The 19,236-nt window shown below is 45.4% G+C and overlaps 1 protein-coding gene across 1 annotated transcript in view; it reads left to right on the forward strand.

Annotated features, from left to right (window-relative positions):
* Positions 1-9,865, forward strand: part of GPR83 (G protein-coupled receptor 83) — a 14,419-nt gene extending 4,554 nt beyond the window's left edge. The window contains exons 4-6 of the mRNA XM_077780603.1: positions 3,588-3,713; positions 5,968-6,101; positions 9,241-9,865. Coding sequence (XP_077636729.1) covers positions 3,588-3,713; positions 5,968-6,101; positions 9,241-9,865 — 885 coding nt within the window. The remainder of the gene's footprint in view (positions 1-3,587; positions 3,714-5,967; positions 6,102-9,240) is intronic.
* The last annotated feature ends 9,371 nt before the right edge of the window (positions 9,866-19,236 follow it).

Raw genomic sequence — 19,236 nt, forward strand, 5'->3', positions numbered from 1 at the left:
CCCGCCCCCTACCCCCGAAATCCAGTCCATTAAATGCCGCCCCCACCCTAGGAGACTGCTTTGTGCCGCGGCTGATATATCAATTGCTAATCGTTAATGGAAACATAAGTGCGTTTTCCTAGACCACTTACTTAAATTGTGTTTCTCTTTTGTGGTTTGATAGCGAGGCTGTGTAGGCAGTGTGTGTTGGGGAAGACATGAGAATGAGGTGGGCTTGGAGCCCAGGAAGAGGCTGGGGGCACTTGCACTCGGTGGCAGATGTGGCTCCCAAGCCCTGGCTGCTCAGCATTTAGTGGTGTCATTTCTGTCCCTCTGTGACTTGGGAGCGTGGTGCTCATGGTGGTTTGGGACTGTGAGGGCTATGACTGAGCAATCTAATGACAGTGATCCTTTATGTTTCTGCAGCATGAGTGTTATGTTTTTTTCACTTTATGGAATAACCTTATTGTTATCTGAGTTATTAACAAAGCAGTGTCTGTTCGTACCTCGCTCTCTGTCTCTCTCTCTCTCTCACATATACACACTCAACCAGAAATAATAGACAAGCCAAAAGAAGAGGGTGAACTCCCACAAATCCATCCACCTATGTGCAAGTCCTTTCAAACCTCACATTTTAAAACTACATTCTGCCTTTGTCCTCACTTATGAGAATATTCCCTTTTGCAGATGAGGAAACTAAGGCACGGAGAGGTTCAATCCCCTGTCCAGGGTCACTTAGCTACTAGTGGGCAGAGCCAGGATGAGAATGACTCGAGTCACGGGTCTGTCTACTAAGCCACCAGCCCTTGGGGTGGCGGGTGAGGAGGGCTCTTGGACCACGCTAAGCTTCCACTGTTCCGAAGCATGGACTTTTCCTGCTCTCCTGCCAGTTGATATCTAACTGATTCATGGCTTCTCAGAATCCTCGAGCCGAGGACAAAAGGGCTTCCAAATACCATGCCCCNGGTGTACCTCTGGCTCCCCCTGGCTGCCCCTGCCCCTTGGGTTCTGTGCACGCCAGGGCTGGGCTGATACACCCAGGATGAGCGCTGGCCCCGGGGCCTGGCCCCTGTGCTGCTGCCCAGAGCACTACCCAAAATTAAATCTTCTGCCGGCACAGGAGGCTGGGGGGTTGGGGAGAGAAGCCATGAGCCCCAGGCTAGGCTGTGGCCGGGGCCTGACAAGTCCTGCCTTAGGTGATCTCCTGCAAGAGAAGAAGTATCAGGGTCCTGAGAACCCAGCCCTCCTCTAAGCACGCTTGGCCTTGAACCTGACCCGTATAACTACCCCAGTCTAAATTCCTGTTAGAGCTTACAAGGTGCTGGCAAGCTGGGATAATGAAAGGGTAGGGAGGAGGATCTTCTGAAGCCCCCAGCCAACCTCTCTGACTCGGTAAGGCATCCTGTCTTCCAGCTACTTGGTGACAATATTCTTTCTCCCTGGTCCCCTTTCCTGTCCACTTTACACATGACACTGAGCATCAAGTCCAGCCCTGGTCATTGAGAGAAAAGCAAACAGTTACTCACAGTAACCACGGCAGAGAATGTGTAGAGTGCCGTGGAGCCCCGAGGAGAGAATCCTTTATTCTGTCCTGCCTGAGTCCCATGGGAGGGTCAGAGGAGACTGTGCAAAGAACATGACATGTCCAAGGGCCTGCAAGAGCAGGAATTTCCCAGGGGGAGATGAACGCTCCATGTAGAGGGACCTGGAGAACAAAGGCAAAGGGCATCACGGTCATGGTGTGTTGAGGGAATGTTGAGAGGCTTGATGCAGCTGCAGCGGTGACGTGGAAGGGACAGGGGTGGGGCGTGGGGACAAGCGCAGGGGGGCCAGAGAGGAAGGCTGGGGCCAGCTCGCGAAGGGGCCTGGAATCTCCTAAGGCATCTGGCTCCGTCTGAGGGCCAGGATGATTCTAAGCAGGAAGGTGACAGTAATCTGATTTTTGGTTCAGAAAAATACCAGCGAAGGCTGAATGACAAGACGACAAGCCTGGAGGACAAGGGTGGCAGCTAGGAGACTTGTGAAGGTCCAGGTGAGAAATGAGGGCCGCGGCCTTGGGAGGAATCTGAAAGCCATGTACAGGGAGCACTGGTTGACTTTGTAATGGACTGAATGTGGGAGGCGAGCAGTCGGGGGAGCTAAGGATCTCGGTCGTGTTACTGGCCTGCTCAAAAGCCTCATAGGGCTGCTACCTGCCAGCCCCACCGAGAATAAAGCTGTGGCCCTAGTGACATGATCCAGCCAGCCCCGTCCTTCCCGACTCTCTTCCACCCCACTCCTCCTCTTTCCTCAAATAGGTCCTGGGATTTCTGACTCAGCGCCCAGCCTTTCTTCTTACTGCCGCAAGTGCAAACGCTGCTTACTCTTTAAAGCTCATCTCGAATGCCTCATGTGTCATAATGAGGGTAATTGAGTGCTTAGTTACTATTGTTCAAGGCACTGCTGCACCTGCTCGTATCGTCTCTCCTCTGACTTTCCTGACAACCATACGATGACAGTTAGCTGCCATTTTACAGATGGGGTAGTGGTGCTTGTGGGGCCTAAGTGCCTCGCCCTGGGTGACAGCTGTAAGAGGCACGCGCTCTGCTGTAAACCACTACATGATCTTCTTTCTGTCGGACGCGCTTCCTCTAGATCTTTCTCTATCATTTTTCACCTCCACCTCAGCCCACTCCATTCCCACCTCGCAGCCCTGAAGCCCTCCGTCTGGGCTTCTGTGGGCACTGAGTGCTACCTTTCTTGCATCCTGAGGCACCTGAGTCCTCCACCCAGACCGGAAGCTCCTTGTTCAGAATCAGTGCTTGATGTTTCTTGAACGTGGGCATCATTCACAGGAGCTGCCCAGTCACTGAATGAGTGAGCACATAGCCATGGACGGTGTGGGGCCCAGGCCCGCTCCCAGGGCCCCACACCCCCACACTGTCCTGCAGCTTGCCATTCTCTCGCTCTGCTCCCCCTCCCACTCCTCCAGGCCCCTCAGGCCCCTTCCCAGATGACGTGGCAAGGCCTGCTTCATCAGCATTAGAGAGCACAGCCTACACGCTATGTTGTGATTTTTCACATGTGTCTCCCCCATTAGTCTGAACTTGTGTGGACTAAGAATGGATTTTATTATTACCATAAAAATAGCTACTATTTATTTCTAAGAATATCTTTACCAATCTGCCAGACGTTGTGTTCCACCCTTTATAGACTTTTTAAAACCTTGATCTGTACAATAAGCCCTTAAGGTAGAGATTTTTAAGCCTTCCTTTTTTTTGCAAATGAGGAAACTGAGGTTCAGGGAGATGACACCCCTTGCCCAAGATCACATAGCTTGAAACTGGTAGAGGTGAGAAGCCCAACTGGAAGGCCCATGTTGGCCCACGCCCTCCTGGCACCTAACAAGGCGTGGCCCCAGCAGAAGCTCAGGTTTGTGGAATCGATGATTGACAGTGAGTCCTGCTGGGGAAAATCACGCGTGGCCCACAGTTTAGTCATGTGGAATGGAAGAAGAGAGGAGCCGGAAGAAGCCTCCCAAGGGATACTCCTCAGAGGCCGCAGGCAGGGGGTGAGGGGTTAGGGTCAAGGCCCTGTTTGTCTTCTGACCTCTGCGGGTTGGTTTCCAGGTCCGCTTTGTGAACAGCACATGGGTGTTCGGGAAAGGCATGTGCCACGTCAGCCGCTTTGCCCAGTACTGCTCCCTGCACGTCTCAGCACTGACGTTGACAGCCATTGCCGTTGACCGCCACCAGGTGAGGGCACCTACCCCCAACACCCCGTCCTTCCCCCTCGGGCTTTGCTTTCCGGGGAGCTGCAGGGACCCTCGAGACAGCATTTTAGCACTGTTTTCAGTAAGTGTATCTGTCATCTTTTATTGGCCAATATGAGCACTTAGATTAGGCATTTTAAAACCTTTGTGCTAAGTGCTACATCAAGTTATTCCCAGTTTGTTGTTCGAACAAAGACTTGTTGCTTATATTTTGTGCCTCAGAAATTAATGAGCTTGTTTTGGGGGTAGAAAAGCAAACCTGAAACTCACAGGTGCAAAGAGATTGGCAGATCGTTGCAGGTCAGAGACAAGGGAGATGGATACTCCCTAGCCCAAGTTGTTGAGGAGGAAAACAAGCTAGGGTGCCATGTGGCAGGCGCACGCAGCCGCTGCCCTGCCCACCAGATGCACATGGTGGATGTAGTAAAGGAAATCAAAGAGGACTCTATCCAGCAAGAGGATGGCTCCCTGGCAAGGACCTTGCATGTGCTAACTCCGCAAATCCATGTGGTTATACTTAGATCGGTGCCGAATCAAGGAATGGAAGCTCAGAAAAGTGCATGGGTAGCTTTCCCAAGATCACATGCCCAGTGAATGTTGAGGCCAGGATTAGCACTGAGGTCTGTCTGGCGTCAAACCTCAGCCCTGATCACGAGACCACCCTCCTCTGGGAAGACTCAAGGTGGCCGATATCATAAGGGCCAGCAGGACAAAGAGAGGAAGAATTTATTCTGAGGAGCCGCAAGAGGTGCAAAGGAGAGGAGGCCTTAAAGATGCGAATTCAAAGATGCAGCTCAGTATGAGAAAGAATTTTCTAGCGGAACGAAGCTGCCTGGGGAGGTAATGAGTTTCATTTCCCCGGCCATTTTTAAGTAAGGTCTGGATGACACTTGATAGGGATGTTGTAGAGAGGACATTCGTTATCCGGTAGGGAATTGGGCTTGGCAAACTTTGAGATCTCTTTAGCCCCGAAATTCCATCATTTTGGCATTTATATTGCAGATGCTCTGGGCAAAGTCTGAAAAGGCTGCCTACGAATGTTTTCTGCCTTTTCTTCACCTTCCCCCTAATTCAACAAGAGGGACTCTGGGGTACCTTTCCCTGGCCTGTGCTTGCCCCCACTTAACACACCCTAACCGACACTTGCCCCTTGGGCCAGAGGTGGGCCTGAGGAACAAGGGGGTAGGTCTTGCCAACATCGATCACGTTGCCGTGACATAAACTCCAAAATGGGGCCTTTTCCCAAACCAGTGAAATCTTTGACTGATGTCTGGGGCCTCTGACCCAGCCTTTCACTTCCTTCAGCAACCCGAACAACGAGGGAGTGTGAGGGGCAACTATGGCAAAATCCAGAAGAGGGCTGTGCTGAGCACCTTCTAAAGCCTAGTCACTTCCTCCCATAAAATCTTGAAAGAGCCTGGAGAAGAATTTGCGAGGACACAGCCAGAATGTCCGCTGTATCCTGGGATGACATCCTTAGGTGGTGGCAGCTCTTTAGGACCTCTCTCCCTGACCCCGGATTCACCTGTCTCAGAATGCCTTTTTCAAGAAATAATGATCCTAATCTTAAAATGGGGGTGCCCATAAGTTCCCGAATCCTTACTGAAACCTTTTAGCAGAACGGATTGTCAAACTAGTAATTCCAAAATGCTTTTCAGCTCAAAGCCTGTAACCCAGGCTTTACTATAGCCGTGGGAAAGCTGGACCCCACAATTTAGAAATAGCCTTTGTAAACAGTGTTGTGAACCCCCAAATAAATGTCAGTGCAACTTCCCATGACAAGGAGACAGAGACTCCTCTCTCTAGGCTTGTCACCTCAGGTCCTCTCAGAGCCCTCCATAAGCTAAGGGGTCTCGCTAGCGTCACAGGGGGACGTGATCACATCCCACGGTGGAGGCTGACTGTGACTTGTCCCTCTTCTGGCCTTGTGGCTGTCATGTAAGCAGACCTCCTGCTTCACCCCTCCACCACGCCCTCACCGCACTCTGGTTCCGTCACATATAACCTGCAAGAGGCATCTGAGCTGCCTGGGGTGTCTGAGTCCAGACGACACCTTCTTGTTACCTCTGGAGGTGCACGGTGGGGTGGTGCAGCTCAGGGGCTTAATACTGAAGGAAGGGGTGCTTGTTTATAAATAGGACCGACCTGCCTTAGTGCGGCACGTGAGCTCCGTCACTGAGATTTGATCTGCCTCCAAACTTCTTCAGCCAGTGAAGCACAGCTTGCTTGTTTTCCAGGTCATTATGCATCCGTTAAAACCCCGGATCTCGATCACAAAAGGTGTCATCTACATCACGGTCATCTGGACCATGGCTACGTTCTTTTCACTCCCACATGCCATCTGCCAGAAATTATTTACCTTCAAGTACAGGTGAGTTAACTAGTAAGGAGCAGCCCGGAGACTCAGAGGATCTTGACAGAGGGAAGTCTGAGCCCCCTCTGAGCCTGAGTTACTAGTACCTGCTGCACCCACCCGTTCTCTCTGTCCCCCATTCTCTTGCTTCCGAGCCTGAGGCCTAACTGTGGCATTTTTTCTGCTTTTCCTCATCTTTTCCCCTCAGCAACTTCAGCTTCCTCCTTATGCTCCACCCAGTTTTTCTGCAAGGTCAAGGCAAGAGCCAACGGCTTCTTTCACTGGAGACATGTACTCACACAGACTAAGAATCAAAGTCTCCCAGACCTTGTTTAAAATGGCGATGTTTAAATTCTCTCACACGACGTATAAATAAAACATGCATGTGTCTGTGTGTCTGAGGCAGGATGCTCTATCTTCTACCTCCCATTGAGGTTTCTTTGTCCTGTGTTCTCACAGAACAAGAATTTCTTTCAAAGGACTCAGTTTTTTAAACTGAGTGAACCCTTGTGTGTGCTAACTAGGTCACTGAAGGTGATCTCCCCAGCTAGACTGTGAGGTTGGGCAGAGCCTGCCCATTTCTGATTTTGCTACCATGGTGTCCCTAGCACCTGACTCACTACTTCCATATAATGAGCCCTTAATACATAAAGAATGAATGAATGAACAAATGAATGAGTGCACTTAGAGTGATTTTCATCAGTTCGTACTTGTTTTAGATGAGGTTCCTTAGAAGTAGGACCTCAGATGCAGATCGTGCTTGTGAGTTTTTAAGGAAGTGCTCCCAGGAGGGATGGATAAGGGAGTGAGCAGGCAGGATAGCAAGAGACCAAGGGAGGGTGCACTTTTGCATGGAGTAGGGTGGAGTAGGGTGGAGTGGGGTGGAGTGGGGTGGAGTAGGGTGGAGTAGGGTGGAGTAGGGTGGAGTGGGGTGGAGGGATGTCAGGGGAAGCTACAGCCAGCAGCACGGGGGGTGCTGTAGAGCAAAGACAACACAGCGTTTGTTCAGCATTGAGGCCAGGGAGCTGGGCTGTCATATTCTGGGCTCCCTGCAGAAATCAAAAACTCCCAGCCACTTTGGGTCTTAGCAGATCTGTAGGAAATGACTTTAGTGATCCTAAGACAGTGCTTGGCGCTACAAGATCACAGGTGCCGGCTGCTTCTTGGGGGTTGGCCAGGAGCTAGCAGCCTGGCACTCCAGACCAGTAAAGGGGATATGAGGGAAGCTAGGGGGTGCAGTGCTCGCGTGTCCTACGGTAACCGTGTGCTGCTCCGCCTGAAACCAACACTTCAAAACACACATTCCTGTGACGTAAGCAGGGTCAGGAGAACAAGCTCTGAAGGCTGATTACAACTACAGTTGACCCTGAACAACACTAGTTTGGACTGTGTGGGTCCACTTCTATGTGGATTTTTTTCAATTAATATGGTACAATACTGTAACTATTTTCTCTTCCTTATGGTTTTAATAGCATCTTCTTTTCCTTAGCTTACTTTATTGTAAGAATACAGTATATAATACATATACAAAATATGTGTTCATCAACTGTTCATGTTATAGATATGACATCCCGTCAATAGTAGGCTATTAGTAAATTTGGGGGTAGTCAAAAGTCAAAATGGGTTTTCAGCGGTGCAGGGGGAAATGCCCCTAACCTGTATGTTGCTCAAGGGTCAACTGTAATTTATAAAATCTCCCCCTCCCCATATTCTATGATATCGAAACGAATCACATACCCAAATTTCCTAGCACTCAGACTCCCATCTGCCTTCAAACATGGGGAGCTATTTTTTTTCTGCCAACAAAAGCAGAGAGAATTCTCTTTCTTTCAGTAGTGATAGCCATCAGCACATATAACAAGTGCAACAAGCCACATAGTGTGATGAAAAAACAGCCATTTGGAGTTGCTGCCTAGACATTTTACAGTATGACAACCCTGTTCACACCCACAGTCTGGGCATTTAGACTGGGACTCAAGGTTAGGACTCCACAAGTTCCCACCTTACTTTTCCTGGTCACCTTTTAAAATGACCACTCAGAGGGACACCTGTGTGACTCAGTTAAGCATCCAACTCTTGATTTTGGCTCAGGTCATGATCCCAGCCCTGCATCAGGCTCTGTGCTGAGCGTGGAATCTGCTTAAGCCTGCCCCTCCCTCTCTCTCCTTCCCTCCCCCACCTTCCCCTCTCCCTTGCTCATACTCTATTTCTCTCTCTCAAAAAAAAATAAATAAATAAAATAAGATAAAATGACCACTTAGAGTTGAGACTGTGAAAAATTAGCGACTGCACCCTCACCACCTTATAAATAATAGGTGCTTGCAGCCCTTGCTTGCTCATGACCTGGGACAGGGGACTGCCCTTCCCCTCAGCTCCTTGCATCTCCATTCTGGAATCTGTAAGTAATAAATCCTGTGACTTTACTTCTTTTGTATGAGTGTATTGAAACTGCGCCTTCAATCAGAATGGCCCCAGGGTTTCACTTCCCCAAAGGGGGAGCTTGGACACCAAGTGAGGTACCAGCCAGTGCTGTGTGGGTGGCTTGTGCCCCCTCATTCAGGGGGTCCTAGTCTGCAGAGTCTCAACACACCAGCTCTAGGGTTTCTTCCAGGAGGACTGGGTACATCCCATAGAAGATAAATACCTGTTACATGAACGGCTGAAGTTATGCTAGTTCAGGCTTTGCCACTCACATTCTCAAGGCCCATCGTCTCTTTTTCCCATTCCTTAGTTCCCCTCTGGAATGGGAGCAGGTAGTCAAATGAGGAATTCCAAGATTTCCCGAGTACATTGTGCTCTCAGTATGAGTTAGTTCTAAGACTAGGAATGCCAGTGTTGTATTCACTCATCGAACAAATATTTACTGGGTCTCTGTTACAGGCTAGGAATAACATAAGGTTAAAAGAACACAAAACAGCAGGTGTTTTCCTTATCCTTATAAAACCCCCCAATCTAGTGGGAGAGCCAGAACTGTAGTCAAATAATTACACTACAGCAAAATAATGGATGTGCCTAGAGCCTAACAGAGAGAAAGGCTAGTGCCTCTTGGGATGAGGCCTTTCCACACTAATGGCACACCTTCCTCTCTCTTCCCCTCTCTCTGCCTCCCTCTGTCTGTATCTCTGTTTCTCTCTCTCCCTCTCTCTCCCGTCACCAGTGAGGACGTTGTCCGCTCCCTGTGCCTGCCAGACTTCCCTGAGCCAGCTGACCTCTTCTGGAAGTACCTGGACTTGGCTACCTTCATCCTGCTTTATATCCTGCCCCTCCTCATCATCTCCGTGGCCTACGCCCGTGTGGCCAAGAAGCTGTGGTTGTGCAACACAATCGGCGATGTGACCACAGAGCAGTACCTGGCCCTGCGGCGCAAGAAGAAGAAGACCATCAAGATGCTGATGCTCGTGGTGGTCCTCTTTGCCCTCTGCTGGTTCCCCCTCAACTGCTATGTCCTCCTCCTGTCCAGCAAGGTCATCCACACCAACAATGCCCTCTACTTCGCCTTCCACTGGTTTGCCATGAGCAGCACTTGCTACAATCCCTTCATCTATTGCTGGCTCAATGAGAACTTCAGGGTCGAGCTGAAAGCGTTACTGAGCATGTGCCAGAGGCTGCCCAAGCCCCAGGAGGAAAGGCCACCTTCCCCAATCCCTTCCTTCAGGGTAGCTTGGACAGAGAAGACCAGTGGCCGGAGGGCTCCACTAGCCAACAACCTTCTGCCCTCCTCCCAACTCCAGTCTGGAAAGACAGACCTGTCTTCTGTGGAGCCCATTGTGGCAGTGAGTTAGAGGAGGGTGAGAAGAGGAAGGGGGAGGGCTCTCTCTCCAGCTGAGGTTGGGAAAGGGCCTGAGGACGGAGACTGGGGAAAAAGCCTGTCCTTTCACCCATGACCCTAACAGTGCTAAAAACAAGGTCCTACAGAAGCCATGGGAATCTTGATTTCCTAGGAAACTCTGTCTAGCCTCCTACCCCATTTGGTGTGAAAACTAAAAGGCAACTACCCAATTAGACACGTGTTTATGAATCCCTGTCTAAGAAATGCCACAGAGCCTATCACCTGGGTTCCCTGAGCCAGATAACCCAGGCCAGCTTCAGCCCACATGAGGGCTGAGTCAGTCAGCTGCCTAATAACACTTCCTACCACCGAACATCCATAAAGGACACCTGAGTCATACTTGGGGTGTGGCTGACCCAGATGCACAGAACTCTGCTTAAAAAAAAGGTCATTGACCAGTGAAAGGTGAGTGAGCCAGAGCTGCCACATTTTTCTGCGTCACTTTTCGAAGTCCTGGGCCGGGATGAATCACAATGGTGTGGTGGCTGGCTTGGATACATGGCAAGACAGGACCGATTCAGTCCCTAATGCAAAGAAAAATTACTGAGTTCTCTTAAAGAAGAATTATTATTCTAAAACTTTGGAAAATTTAGAAAAGTACAAAGAAGAAAACAAACATCACCCCATTCTCCCACCAACTCTGATGAGTTTTGTTAACACGCCGAGGATTTACTTGCAACTCTTTGTGTGTCTGTGCGCATGCATGTCTGCATGTGTGCACACGCGCTTTTCATTCCACTCTGAATTACACGTTTCATGTAGAGATAAGCAAGAAACCGGGCATAGCAGAGAACTGCTGAGCCCCTCTCCCAGGAACAGTGTCCAGTGGAAGAGTTGGAAGAAGTGGTGGGAGAGGAACCCAAGGAGTAGGCTGTCAGAGCTAACAGTGGTGGGAAAGACCCGGATGAAGTACCTCCTCTCAGATGGCGGCCATTGTGATGAGCCAGGGACCAAAACTCATACAGGAGGCATAATTTCTTCTCTTGTGCACTCACATAGAACAAGAGGTGGTAAAAACACTGCCCTGCTTTTACAGGAGATGATGGAGCAGGCTTTCCAACATGCCAGAAATAATTGTACTTAGACACTTCATCCTCACAAGCTGTCTAGACAGGCCACTTCTCTGTGTTGTCTAAATAATAAGGCTTCTTCATGCCAGTTCCCTGAAGACAACTCACTTGTCAACATCACCTTGGTGGCTCACGTGTCATTTACAGAAACCTGTGACATTGTGATACTCTTTAAGGACTCAACATGCCAGAGAAATATCATTCCAGAGACTGTTTTCATTATTGTCTGTCTGGTCGTGAGTGGCTTACTGTGTCACCCAGAAGACGCAGGCAGAATAGTGCTTAATTCACCCACCCTAAACAATTGCCATTCTCACACTGATTTTAGGTTTCTTTTGAGCACCAGAGAGATTTGAAAGCAAACATGGATATGGAGCTGAGTAGAAAACTGAGGTTTGGGGAGAAGAGCTTTGTCCAAGGTTTACTTAGATCTCTTGACTGTTAATTGAAACTGAACTTGGTCATATCATCTGCTTTCCTATAATGAAACATAGGGGTTCGTTATAGTATTCTGTTTATGAGAATGTTTGAAATATTTGACTTCCATGGGACAGAGAGGCTTCTAAGCCCATATGGATCCCAGGATGGACTTTCTAAGCCAGGGGCTCCCATGCGTGTGCCTACTGTCTCTGTGATGTCAAGAGGTAGCTAATGGTTTCATCCTAATGCTGCCATAGAAATTCTTTGAACCAGAAAGAGAATAGGCAGCAGGACTACAGATAGTTTGTCCCCTGCTCTAGAATCAGGGGAGAGTTTGCTTTGCTCCTCTCTGAGGGAATCTAGAAATACTGCCAAATCAGAGAAGGCCCTTCTGGGGGAAGACCCACAGACGGCCCATAGGTCTAGGTTTCCTGTAGTACCTTGTCTTCCCCATTCCCCTTGTTCCCTGTATTTGTATTTGTGAATGTGGAATTTGTAGAACTCGAGTCTTTCCAGTGTGCCATAATGAGTACTTTATTGTAATTGCTCCAGTCTCAATAAAATATATTTGGGGTGCATGGACTTATACTTCTTGGACTTCTGATTAAACCACAGCTGGTAACCTTTAAAATGGGGATCCATGCAGATTACAAAGAAAGATGAAGATCATCTGCCCACATCCCTGCGTTTTACAACCGAGGAAGTGCCGCCATGCCCTGGCTAGGGTAAGTAGAGAGCTGAAAAATTCTGATTTTGGCCTAGAGCTTCTTCCATTGAGCTGGCTGCCACATCACCTCTTTTGTGATTATGAATCTGTGCGGAGAACTTAGGACTCTACCTGTGAGTCCTTGGTGATTTGGGAGGAGGCAAAACTGCCACTGGAGACTGGGGATTGGTTACCCCACTTGCACTGTGCCGTGGGTGCCGCATTTCTGTGTTTAGCAGGATTTTTGCCCCATTGGTTCTGGGGTTCCCCTGTCCTACCAGATAAGCTGGGTAGGAGCCTTTGTGGCATACATAAATATCCTGACGCCATCCAGAGGCCAGGAAATCAGTTTTACATAATTTCATAGAAGGTTGTATATACAGATAACGTACTGAACCTAGGGGAAGATTTGAAAGAAGAACGAAAGGCATAGGAGAAAGAGAAGGGAACTAAAATTTGCTGACACCTAGTATGTGAGATACTATGCTAAATGCTTCTCAGCTCATGATCTCATTCAACCTCATAGCAATTCTCCAAGGTGGGCATTATTATTTCTATAGTACAAATAAGGAAACTTGGCTTCCAGCAAAGAGTCACACAGCAAAATTGAAGAAATTCTGCCTTCTTGGAAATGAAATTCTGAGAAGGCATGTAAAAAAGAATCTTAATTTGTTTTTAATTCAAGGTTCTACAAATTTCCTTGATTCTGAGACACTTTTTGGGGGTTAAAACCTGTTGACCATCCTAAAAATCAGTACTTGAGTTACCTGTTTAGGGAAATGCTTGACTACTAGGTGGACCCCAAGGCCCTTACAGCTTAATGGCCAGTGAGTCTATGGGTTAGTACAGGCAGGATCTTATGCTGCCTTGAGAACTCAATTCTGGTTAGAAACATCTTCCAAACAAACTGTAAGTGACTTCCAGATTGCTGGTGTCCTGCTTGACCCACCGTAGTAGGTTGCCAAAGCAAACAGCTGTCTCATAGCCAGCCCAGGCCTCATGGTCCTCAAACTGCACAGACAGAACTCAGCTAACCCCTCACTGCTCCAAACTGGTATGATATGCCTTCAGGGCCTCTGTGTTGCTGACCAAGCTATGGGCTCTAGGGTAATGGGAGTTATGCCAGAGTGTCTGGAGCCAGTGGCAAATCTGGAAGATGCCAAGGGAGCATTGACTGGGAAAACAAGCTTGTTTTTGAGTGTCACCTACAGACAGGTGGCAGAAGATGCTCAGTGTTGTGAGATCAGGTCATTAGCATCTTGTTTTGGCATCTCTGTGTACCTGCCCTTGCCCCACCTTTCTCTGTCATTTCAAGGAGTAAAGAAGGAACAAATAAGAAGAGGGGTTAAGATGGAGAAGTAGTATGGGGATCCTGAGCTTGTCTCATCCCTGAGCCCCAGCCAGATGAGCATCAAACCATTTTGAACACCCAGGAAATTGAGCTGAAGATTAAAGCAGCAAGCTGCATAAGTTGAGCCACAGAACTTGGCAGGTATGCAGTGTGGAGACGTGAGCTGGGAGAGAGAAAAGCTGTGGAACCGCTTTTCCACAATAGTGTGTTTTTGTGGAAAAAACTGGTGTTTTTGTGGAAAGAGGACAGAGAGAGAAATAGAAAGGGGGAGAGTGTGGTCCATCAGGATTGTGCAACTAAAGCACTCCCCCCGAAAGCAGCTAGAGAGAAAGAATGAAAACACTCACAAGGGACTGGAGAAGAAATCTGTTCCCAAAACTATTGATAGGGAGAAAGGACAGGGTTTCAATAGCACCAGAATTCTCTAAACAGTGGAGCTTAGTACCTGGTGGTGCTCTGGTGAAGAAGCAGGGAGAATCCCCAATAGGCAGTGGGGTCTAAGGAGTCCATGTGCCACATGGGGAGAAGCAGTTCCCCTGCTTGGAGTGCATTTGGTAGAGGTCCAATGGCCTCCCCACAGGTAAAGGTCCCAGTGGACCCCGAAGAGTATCCACATTTGTTGGTATTGGGACAAAGATGACAGAGTACAGGGAAACCTGGCCCAGCCATGTGTTGTGATTTGCCATAATCTCTGAATCTCTGCTGCTGTGTGATCACACAGATGTTTTCTGGGAGGGAAGACAGCACCTATCCATTGCTCAGCGAGACCCTTCCCTAGAGAGTAGCACAGGTCCAAGCCCCAGGGGTCTCTGAAACATGGGGTTTTCCAATACAACCCCATCTGAGATAAAACTCTGGAGTGAAGGGTCACCGGGCAGGTGGGCAGCTTGGACATGGACAGAGTAAAGGTGGGGAGTGGACAGTGGCCTGACACCAAGGAGGGGTGCTTGACTACGGGTTGGTGAGAGTGCAAAGTTCCTGTGCCAGAGACTGCAGAGTTGGGTGAGGCCATTTTCACCCCTACCATGCACACACCACACACGTGCACATACACACACAGATCCACCTTAGTAAACTAAGCAGCGCCACCAAGTAGAAAATGGAGCAATTACACCAAGCCCTACCCAACTGTGCCCTCCAGCCATATCCCCCAGAAGAGCAGCACAAATCCCTCCACCTGCTTGGCGTATGTAGTGTGATTCAAGTTTCAGTTCTAGGGGAAACTGGATGTAACTTCATTTGGGTTTCATTGTGTTTGCTGGTTCACTTATTCATTTCTTTGCTCTTGCTTTTCTTTCTTTCTTGTTCTTGGATACAGAAAAAGCAAATTCTTTTTCATTTCTAATGTTTTATTCTATTTTATTTTCTTTTATTCTATTTTACTATTTAATTTTTTTTTTACCTTTTTCTCTTTCCTTTCTCTTTTTTCTCTCTTCTATTAAGCTTCTTTCAGCAAACAGACTGAAACACACCTGACATCTAGCTTCCTTTATTTGATTTGATTTTGTTTTGTTTCTTTTTTTAATTTTTTAATTTTTACTTTTTATTTTACTAATGTTTTTCTTCATCCAAATGACAAAATGGAACAGTTCACCCAAAAAGAATGAACAGGAGGAAATGATGGCCAGGGACTTAATCAATGTAGATATAAGTAAGATATCTGAACTAGAATTTAAAACTATGATTATAAGAATAATAGCTAGAGTTGAAAAAAAAGCATAGAAGACATCAGAGAATCCCTTTCTGCAGAGATAAAAGAACTAAAATCTAGTCAGGCTGATGTTAAAAATGTGTAACCGAGATTCAATCTTGAATGGATACCATGACAGCAAAGATGGACAAATCAGAGCGGCAAATCAGTGAGATAGAAAATAAAATCATGGAAAATAATGAAGCAGAAAAAAAGAGGGAAACAAAGGCAAAATATCACTATACAAGACTTAGAGAACTCAGTGACTTATTAAAAAGGAATAACATTTGAATCATAGGAGTCCCAGGAAATGAAGAGAGAGGAAAAGGGGCAGAAGGTTTGTGTGAGCAAAGTATAGCTGAAAATGTTCCTAGTCTGGGGAAGGACACAGACATCAAAATCCAAGAAGCACAGAGAACTCCCATTACATTCCACAAAAACCAACCATCATCAAGACATATCATAATCATATTCACAAAATACACAGACAAGGAAAGAATTATGAAAGTATCAAGGGAAAGATAGTCCTTAACCTACAAAGGAAGAGATCAGGTTCACAGCAGATATGTCTACAGAAACTTGGCAGGATAGAAGGGAGTGACAGGATATATTCAATGTACTGATTTGGAAAAATATGCAACCAAGAATTCTTTATCCAACAAGGCTGTTATTCAAAACAGAAGAAGAAATAAAGAGTTCCGAGACAAACAAAAACTAAAGAAGTTTATGACCACTAAACCAGTCCTGCAAGAAATTTTAAGGGGGATTCTTTGAGTGGAGTAAAACCAAAAAAGACCAAAAACAAAAAATTCTAGAAAGGACTAGAGAACACCACCAGAAATACCAACTCTACCAGTGGCACAGTCACTGTGTCTGTGACTAGGCATATGTCACTAAATTCATATCTTTCAATAATCACTCTAAATGTAAATGGACTAAATACTCCAATCAAAAGACATAGTGTATCAGAATGGATAAGGGAACAATACCCATCTACATGCTGCCTATAAGAGAATCCTTTTATACCTAAAGGCATTGGCAGATTGAAAGTGAGGGTATGAAGAACCATCTATATGTTAATGGATGTCAAAAGAAAGCTGGAGGAGCCATACTTATATCAGACAAACTAGATTTTAAAACAAAGATTGTAACAAGAGATGAAGAAGGGCAAATTATCATAATGAGGGGGTCTATCCACCAAGAAGATCTAACAATTATAAATATTTATGCTTCCAACTTGGAATACCCAAATATATTAATAAATTAATCACAAACATAAAGAAGCTCATAATAATATCATAATAGTAGGGAACTTCAAAACCCCACTTACAACAATGAACAGATCATCTAAGCAAAACATCAACAAGGAAAAAATGGATTTGTATGGCATACTGGACCAGATAGGCTTAACAGATATTTTCAAAAACATTTTATCCTAAAGCAGCAGAATACACATTATTCTCAAGTGCACATGGAACAGTCTCCAGAACAGGTCACATGCTGGGTCACAAATCAGGCCTCAGTAAGTACAAAAAGATCAATATAATACCATGCATATTTTCAGATCACAATGCTATGAAACTTAGAATCAACCAAAAGAAAAAATTTACAAAGACCACAAGTATTTGGAGACTAAAGAACATCCTACTAAAGAATGAATGTGTTAGTTAACCAAGAAATTAAAGAGGAAATTAAAAAGTACATGGACATCAATGAACATGAAAACACAATAGTCCCAAACCCTTTGGGATACAGCAAGGGCAGTCATAACAGCGAAGTATTATAGCAATGCAGGCCTTCCTAGAGAAGGAATAAATGTTTCAAATACACAACTTAACCTTACACCTAAAGGAGCTGGAAAAAGAACGCAAATAAAGCTCAAAACCAGAAGAAGAAAGGAAATAATACAGACTAGAGTAGAAATCAATGATATATTAAAAAAACAACACTAGAACAGATCGATGAAACCAGGACCTAGTTCTTTGAAAGAATTAACAAAATTGATAACTCTCTAGCCAGATTTATCAAAGAGAAAAAGGAAAGGACCCAAATAAATAAAATCATGAATGAAAGAGGTGTGATCACAACCAACACCATAGAAATACAAACAATAATAGGAGAATATTACGAGCAATTATATGAAAATATATTAGGCAATCTGGAAGATATGGACAAATTCCTAGAAACATATAAATTATCAAAACAGAAAGATGAAGAAATAGAAAATTTGAAAAAACCTATAACAAGTGAAGAAATTGAATCAGTAATCAAAAATCTCCCAAAAAACAAGAGTCCAGTGCCAGATGGCTTTCCAGGGGAATTCTACCAAACATTTAAAGAAGAATTAACATCTATTCTTTTGAAGCTGTTCAAATAAAAAAAAACCTGGAAGGAAAATTTCCAAACTCATTCTACGAGGCCAGTATTATCTTGATTCCAAAACCAAAGACCCCACTAAAAAGTTGAATTATAGACGAATTTCCCTGATGAACATGGATGCAAAATTCCTCAACAAGATACCAACAAACCAAATCCAACAATACATTGAAATAATTATTCACCATGATCAAGTCGGATTTATTAGTGGGCAGCAGGGCTGGTTCAATATCTACAAATCAATCAACAGGACACATCACATTAAAAAAAAAAGAATAAGAACCATACGATCCTCTCAATAGATGCAGAAAAAGCATTTGACAAAATACAACATCATTTCTTTATAAAAACCCTCAAGAAAGTAGAGATAGAAGGAACACACCTCAAGATTCTAAAGGCTGTATAGGAAAGACCCACAGCTAATATCCTCAATGGGGAAAAACTGAAAGTTTTCTCCCTAAGGTCAGAAACACAACAGGGATGTCCACACTCACCACTGTTGTTCAACACAGTCTTGGATTCCTAGTCTCAGCAGTCAGACAACAAAAAGAAATAAAAGGCATTCAAATTGGCAAGGAGGAAGTCAAACTTTCACTCTTTGCAGATGACATGATACTCTACATGGAAAACCCAAAAGACTCCACCAAAAACTTCTAGAACTGATATATGAATTCACCAAAGTTGCAGGATATAAAACCGACATACAGAAATCTGTTGCGTTTCTATACACCAATAATGAAGCAGCAGAAAGAGAAATTAAGGAATTGATCTCATTTATAATTGCACTGGAAACCATAAAATGCCTAGGAATAAACTTAACCAAAGAGGTAAAAGATCTATATGTTAAAAAATATAGAAAGCTCATGAAAGGAACTGAAAAAGACACAAAGAAATGGAAAAACATTCCTTGCTCATGAATTGGAAGAACAAATATTGTTAAAATATCAGTACTACCCAAAGCAATCTACATATGCAATGCAATTCCTATCAAAATAACACCAGCAATCTTCACAGAACTAGAATAAACAATTCTAAAATTTGTATAGAACCAGAAAAGACCCTGAGGAGCCAAAGTAATGTTAAAAAAAGAAAACCAAAGCTGGAGGCATTACAGTTCCAGACTGCAAGCTGTATTACAAAATTAAAATCATCAAGATAGTATGGTACTGGCACAAAAACAGACACATGGATCAATGGAACAGAATAGAGGACCCAGAAATGGACCTACAAATGTATGGCCAACTAATCTCTGACAAAGAAAGAAAGAATATCCAATGGGGGAAAAAACAGTCTCTTCAGCAAATGGTGTTGGGAAAACTGGACAGCAACATGCAGAAGAATGAACCTGCATCGCTCTCTTATACTATACACAAAAATAAACTCAAAATGTACGAAAGATCTAAATATAAGACAGGAAACCATAATCCTAGAGGAGAAAACAGGTAACAACTCCTTTGACCTTGGCTGCAGCAACTTTTTATTAGACATGTCTCCAGAGCCAAGGGAAATAAAAGAAAAAATGGACTATTGGGACCTCATCAAGATAAAAAGCTTCTGCACAGTGAAAGAAACAATCAACAAAACTAAAAGGCAACCAACGGAATGGGAGAAGGTATTTGCAAATGACATATCAGATAAAGGGTTAGTATCCAAAATCTATAAAGAGCTTAGCAAACTCAACACCCCCTCAAAAAAAAAAAAAAAAAAAAAA

Source organism: Crocuta crocuta, unplaced genomic scaffold (assembly GCF_008692635.1).
Source record: "Crocuta crocuta isolate KB4526 unplaced genomic scaffold, BGI_CrCroc_1.0 scaffold78, whole genome shotgun sequence".
Classification (NCBI taxonomy): domain Eukaryota; kingdom Metazoa; phylum Chordata; class Mammalia; order Carnivora; family Hyaenidae; genus Crocuta; species Crocuta crocuta.